At 36.8% G+C, this 6,614-nt stretch overlaps 1 protein-coding gene across 1 annotated transcript; it reads right to left on the bottom strand.

Annotated features, from left to right (window-relative positions):
- Positions 1 to 4,527: 4,527 nt before the first annotated feature.
- On the bottom strand, positions 4,528 to 6,305 carry LOC137708833 (GEM-like protein 5). Its single transcript, XM_068447988.2, has 2 exons — positions 5,629 to 6,305; positions 4,528 to 5,270 (listed from the first exon to the last, which is right to left on the bottom strand). Exons 1-2 carry the CDS (start codon positions 6,164 to 6,166, stop codon positions 4,741 to 4,743), a joined length of 1,068 nt encoding a protein of 355 aa, XP_068304089.1. The 5' UTR covers positions 6,167 to 6,305; the 3' UTR covers positions 4,528 to 4,740.
- Positions 6,306 to 6,614: the final 309 nt, after the last annotated feature.

Below are 6,614 nucleotides of genomic sequence, written 5' to 3'. Positions count from 1 at the left end.
GTTTTTGGGCCTTCTCGATTAACCGAACAAAAGAGGGAAGGCAATTATCTATCCCACCGATCCCCCTCTCCCTTACCAACTAACAATTTAATCCACTATTACTATCGTTTGATAAAAATATTATCGAGAATTAGTTCAGTGTTCTTACTCAGATTTTTCACGTGACATGGAAAGATTAAATGTTTAAGTGAGTTAATCAGCGGCAAGTGGTCTACTACTATAGTGGTGAAGATGAGTGTTTTTGTACGACGGCGTGGGTTTGAACCTCTTGGCTCTCTAATCTAACATTTAATCCAACAAATCAGTAATTGATCTGTATATTTTTCCTTTATTGTATAGCAGTACTGCAGGATTAGCTGTTTTTTTTTATATATAGGAAACTCTGTAAAGGTAGAAGACTAATATTAATACAATTATTCTGGCCAATTCTATTTCTCAGTCGTTTGATTAGATTTTACACAGGGCAAAGAGATGAAGTCCACCGTGAGGCCTCAAAATGCCGCGAAGAGAGAAGCTGCCGAGCAAGAGAAGACGAATCATAAACCAAACCCTAATAAGCATCGCAATGGGTTCTCTGCTTCAATGAAGATCGCTCATTACATAAAGGAGTATGGAGGCCTCCTCAACAAGGGAAAGTCGTTTTGTCCAAAGAAAAGAGAGTTTATATGCTGCTTAACTGGATCAGTATAACTGATAGGAACCAAATCCCAATTAAAAACCTACTAAACCAAACTTGTACATCTTATGAGTAACAGTGTTAGCCCAAATCATGCATGTCACAGACTATTATACCATATGATTTAATAATGCAGCTGGGTACGTCCACTAATGCTCTTTTTAAAAGACTGACAAGGATTGCATCATTATTTTCTCTATCTTTCTTTTTCAGGAAAACTAATTAAAAGGATTTGAAAATTTTAAGTTTTAATGATAAGGACAAAATAAAAGGTAAAGTGAATAGTACCATGATTGACTTTTTAGTGTAAAAATGTGATTTTTCGTTAAAGTGAATAATACGGAGAGCTTTTCGTTAAAGTTCCTTTCTTTTTTCTGTTGTTTTCACTTAACTCCCACTGACTTCCTAAACTAAACCAAAACAAAGACCAAGTTCTCAACTCCGGTTTTTCAGAAGAAGGTTAAGATGGTTCACGAGGGTTGTGAAGTCCAAATCTTGATCATGCTCTAACTGAGTCAAAAAGTCAGTAACACAATTCAATTCCGGCTAAACATGACTAAAACCGCAATCCTCAAATCTCTAGCTAAAAAGAAAGATACTAATTGAAAATCCGACCCTATTTAAGTTTAAAAACAATCAAGATGCAATATTTATTTTCATTTATAAGGACATTCATACTATTAAAGACGTTCGGTTTCTCTTAATTAATGATAAGTCACGTGACGACTGTTCGATTTCTTATAATTAATGATAAGTCACGCGACAATTGTGACGTAACAGATAGACTTATTAGAAATTAAAATATTTCTCTAATACATTTTTTTCTTTTATTTTTTATTTTTTTAAATGAGACTAGTGGCAAGCCACGGTTATTTACCCCTTTCGGGGGCTAGGAAGACTCATAGATGCATTTTAGCCTCTAACCAGCCACAATCAATAAAACTCACCAGCTTGAATCCTCAGACCTAAGACCTGCCTGTTTTTTGTATTTCTCTAGTAGGCATGTTCTCTTTTTTTTTTTTTTTTTTTTTTTTTAACAAATGATAGTATCTACACTAAGGAGGAGGATATAGGCTTAGCCTCACAATGGGCTAGCAATAATGTGGTTCAAAATTCACATTTGATGAGAATCGAACCTAAAATCTCTTACTTATAATTAAGGAGGAATATCACTATACTGTAATACTATGTAACATCCTTTTTCTTTTCTTTAAGAAAAAAAAACGTAGGCCCCTAGGCTAACCTTGTGTCTAATGACCAATATTCATTTATAATAATGTAATGAGTAATATTAGGGAAATCACATATTTGTATCACCTAATCAATATATGTCTATTACATTCAACTCTATAATCACTATTACTTGGATTTGTAGGGAAAATTTGTCATTTTTCATCACATTTAATTAATCGTGTCAAATGACGTGACTCTGAATTTGCTTGTCGTTTATTATAAACATATCGTGCTTAGGTTAACTCGCATACCTTATAAATTAATTATAAACTTAAGAACTAAGTTTTAATTAATCCTTTGTTTCTTTCCCATAATTCTTCTTTTTATTTATTCAATTCGACCGCTAAAAAAAATGAATAAAGGGGAGAAAAAAGATTGCCAAAATCATTTTATTTCTTTATTGTTTACCTAATAAAACTTATCACCACAAATCAGCCCGATGAATTTCCACTGAGTGTGCAAACCCCAGATAAAACCAAATTAATTAAGGAGCCAGACCCATTGTTGCAAGTTTTTAGTCTATAAATACCAGCAACTCACTCAATTACTCCTCTCACTCTTTGTGTTTCTTGAGCTTCCTAGGTTCTGTGTTCATTTTCTAAATCTCATTTAGCAAATTTCATACTCTTTTCATGGATCCTTCTTTGTGGGCATTTCTTCAAGGCAGTCCTGAACAATCTGTTCCCTATCCGTGGGAACGCTGCTTTGACGTTGAGGTAAAATTGTCCTCTCTTTATCTGGTTCTGCAAGCACACATACATTGATACATACACACTCACTCACTCAGATCTTTTTCTTTTTTTTTTTCTTTTTTTTTTTTATGGGAAATGATTGTCCAAACACCCTTTTTCTCTTGTTGTCTCTTGATTCTCTTTTGATTTATTCAATTCAAAAGTAAGAAATGAACATGTGTGTGCATGTGTGTTTGCAGACGCAAATTCTAATGTACAAAAACAGGCTGACGGGAGCTGTTATTCTGGATTTAAGGCCAAGAGTGAACCTCGGAGGAGGTTTGTACAACGTCAGCGACATGTGGTTTCAACTGACCGACCGCTACGACTTATACCCGCCGGCCGCTGTGACTGCCGGCGTGCAATGGCCTCTTAATCTGTTTTGCAGGAACATTAGTGTGCATGATCAAGACACGCCTATTATGCTATGTTCCACCTGCTGCACTCGCCAAGTCATTTATCTCCTGGTACCCCACGTCGTCACACACTGCCCTCTGTGTGGCCACCTCATGGGTTTCTTTGCTTAATATTACTTAAGGTTTAATTAGGTCAAGTTGTAATAGACTACAGTGCAATTAAGCCGTACTTATCTTAGATTTGTGTTTCTCTTTTCGTTTTCTGGTTAATTTGACTGGGATGTAAGATTTTAAATGATCAATCTCATGACTCAATTTCTGGTTTTATACACACACGCACATATATATGTTATTCGATTCATGCAATTTCGATTAATTAATGCGACAGTTTTTTCAGTTGGAGTTGAAATTAATTCAGTTTAATGCGACCAAGTTTTTTTTTTTTTTTTTTTTGCATGGCCAAGGCCTTGGTGTATTTCTTTTTCAGTCAACCCTGCAATTAATGACATGCAAAAGAAATTTTCTCACCATTTCCATTCCATTCTTTTTTTATTAATTTGTTGTGTGTTTTAATGCTATTTCTGTTTTAATAACAGCACCAAGAAAAATTGTTACGATTAATCTTTCTTTTAGCTTTGCCGATACTGTTTTGACTATGGAAAAAGGAGGACACAACACCAGAAGCGATATACGCATGCAGAGTATTCTTCTTCGCAGTTCTTGGAGAATATTGTCAGGGTTTGTTAAAACTGTGCTGTTATTACTGCTGCAAATGTTAAATATTCGAAGCCTGTTTTTTGTGCTAATTAACTAAGATTATTGTTTCCCTTTTTAACTTTCTATATATTTGTTCACTTTTTTGTCAACCTTATCAATATTACAATGGATTGGCAGCAAACCCTATTTACTTCATGAGGTCAATTCCAACTTGTTTAATTAGGGCTATGTCTAGCTAAGTTAGATTTCCCTCAAGTCAGTTATATTGTGAGGTTGTTGCATGCAAATCTGTTACATATTTCCTAATTTCTAATCCTCGTAATTAATAAGGAGGCATTTATTATGTGATTTTAAAAAAAACACATACACCACTTGAATATCTGGCAGTAAGTTACAGTAGATTGAACAGAAAATAAAAGAGTTCTCTACAGAGTAATCTTAAACACTTCCATGGTTTAAGAGTTCTTGAATTTTTAGAAACTTAGTGTGGAACAAATGACATCAAAAACTGATTTTCTATGATGACTTCTAAATATTTGCAACGTAAAATATGAGTTACATATCACAATTTTGGTGAAAATTCGGAATTGAGTTTTGTCTAAGATCTTTTGCACTCCATTAATTAACAAATAAGCCTTCTAGAAGCCGTCTGAACAAACAATTTATAAACACAGTTCCAGAAGTATTTTTACAGATTTTATAAGTTAAAAATGGAAAAGTTACAAAAAAAAATACTAGCTGATAATATGTCATTTTAATTAGCTTATTGTGCGGCTACGATGATACGAAAATAAGGGTTGTGATTGATGTGGGATTAGCAAGCACGGAGGTTTATCGCATTATAACAATCAAGAAATTACATTCAGTGAAAGGGAATATATAACTATCCAGAAATCTGGAAATGGAACAAAATAATCTCGGTCGATCGGGTGAGAGAATTGAAAATTGTAAAAGAAAAGCAAGACAATATAATTTCACGAGCAGAGCAGAGAAGCAATAAAATATTAACAAGAGACTAGTAGCCCTCCTAATAGTCAGCCTTGTCAGGCTTCTGGTATGCAATGTCATTGTCAGCAGCAACGGCTGGTTTGACGGCAACTCCAGATGCCACAAAGGTTGAAATACTTTGGGTCAAATGCCTCGACGCCTTTTCGTAATTAACAAAACCCATAAACCAGAAATCATGGCCATCGATCGTCACAATCTGGATGTACTTTTCCCTTGGATTTTCCCTCATCACCACTGGATTGATAGTTGCAATATTTCCCAATGGTACCATTATTTTGTAGTAGCTCCAGGTGACCTGGCCGGAGGGGGCGGTGAAGGACAAAGGGCGGTCGCTGCAGAAAGCTGTATGGATATTAGAGAGGTAAAGAGTTCCGGCAACTGGTCCCGTGGATGTGGAGAGATAACTGGCAAATGACTTATGCAGCTTCTCGTTGGGATAAGTCGCAAATGTCTGCTTGTACAGAGCCTCAAATCCTCCTCCTGTTATTGCTTTGGCAGTCAGGTTCATCTTCGCCCACGCAGCTCCAGACACCGATGTCCCCGTTTTCACTGACATGATATCATCGATCAATCAAATTAGTTTAGATGTTAGTTAATTTGTATCAATTTAATGCGACCATAACACAGACAAGACGTCCTGCACTAAAAATTTATGTGCTTCTGGAATAGTTAGAATTGTTTTCTACAATAAAAAACGTCTCCAACTGCGTTTGTTAGCAAAACTTGACGTGCCAGGATAAGCACATGTCAAGTGATTTCCATAAAGCACTTCTGGCGAAAAGACTTAAGGGCAGAATCGCTTTCTCAAGAAGCAGTTCACACAACACTTAGATACTTAATAAGTTCATGAGTTAAAAGTAACATATATAGACATATAAGAGATGAGAAACATAATATTTATGCATACAGTTGTGCCAGATGTTGTTGGCCATGGACTCGGCCTTGTTGCTCCAGGAGTTGAAGACTTGGAGTATGGATTCCTTTGGACTGGTGTTGTTGGACTTGTCAAGGGGTTTGTACTGGAGGTAGGGATTCTGGGCTTGCTCGGTTCCGGCAGCGCCCCACAGAGCTGCTTTTTTGTTGTCCGGATGGCTAGTTGGGACGGCAGGGTGCCCCATGACGTGAGTCCCCCACTGCGCTGATTTTTCTTCCTCACTTGGAGTTGGTGGGATTGACGGAGGAGATGAGCCGCTTGATGAGGTTGGAATATCTTGATCATGAGTAGTTTGTTTTGGTTCTTGGGTTTTAGCATTCTGAGGTGAGGATGCATCGTGAGGAGGTATTTCTTCGGACAAGGATGGTGGCATTGGCGGAGGTGTTTGATGAAAAGGGTTGATGTCTTCAGCGGGAGGTGTTGGGAGAAAAGGGTTTGTGTCTTGGTGTGTGGGAGGAGAAGCGGAGGGGTAGAGGGGAGGTTGGGATGCTTGGTTGTTGGGGTAGTTCATTTTGGCTCGGAGCAATGGAAAGGAAATAGCAAAACAAATGTAAAATGTATGATTTTGTGGTGTGAGACTGAGAGTTTCTTGGATTGGAATTTGGGTGTGATCGATGTGGTTTGCAGAAAATTGCAGTGCTTTTGATTGGTTGGGAGACCCTTTTTTATACACGGGAAAATTTTAGTCGATAGGATAGTCAATAAAAAATAAAAAAAAGGTTGAAAATTGAAATGTCAGATACGGGAGGTGATTGAAGACTTTCTAGAAACGTATGTATTTGTTTTATGAATTATTAATTAATTAATTATTCGGGTAAGATATAAGATCAAGTTCTAGAGAAAGGAGTTGGTCACTGCGGGGCCCGTGAAAGCGAAAAGGTTGACTCAGGAGGAGGAGGAAGTTGCTTAACCGTGTTATTAAGGCCAATAAGTTATAATTTTCTTCAACAGTTATGACT

The sequence above is a fragment of the Pyrus communis genome, chromosome 17 (assembly GCF_041283825.1).
Source record: "Pyrus communis isolate YQ-2024b chromosome 17, ASM4128382v1, whole genome shotgun sequence".
NCBI lineage: Eukaryota > Viridiplantae > Streptophyta > Magnoliopsida > Rosales > Rosaceae > Pyrus > Pyrus communis.
The sequence above is the reverse complement of the archived record's forward strand: the minus strand, read 5'-3'. Positions and strand labels throughout refer to the sequence as shown.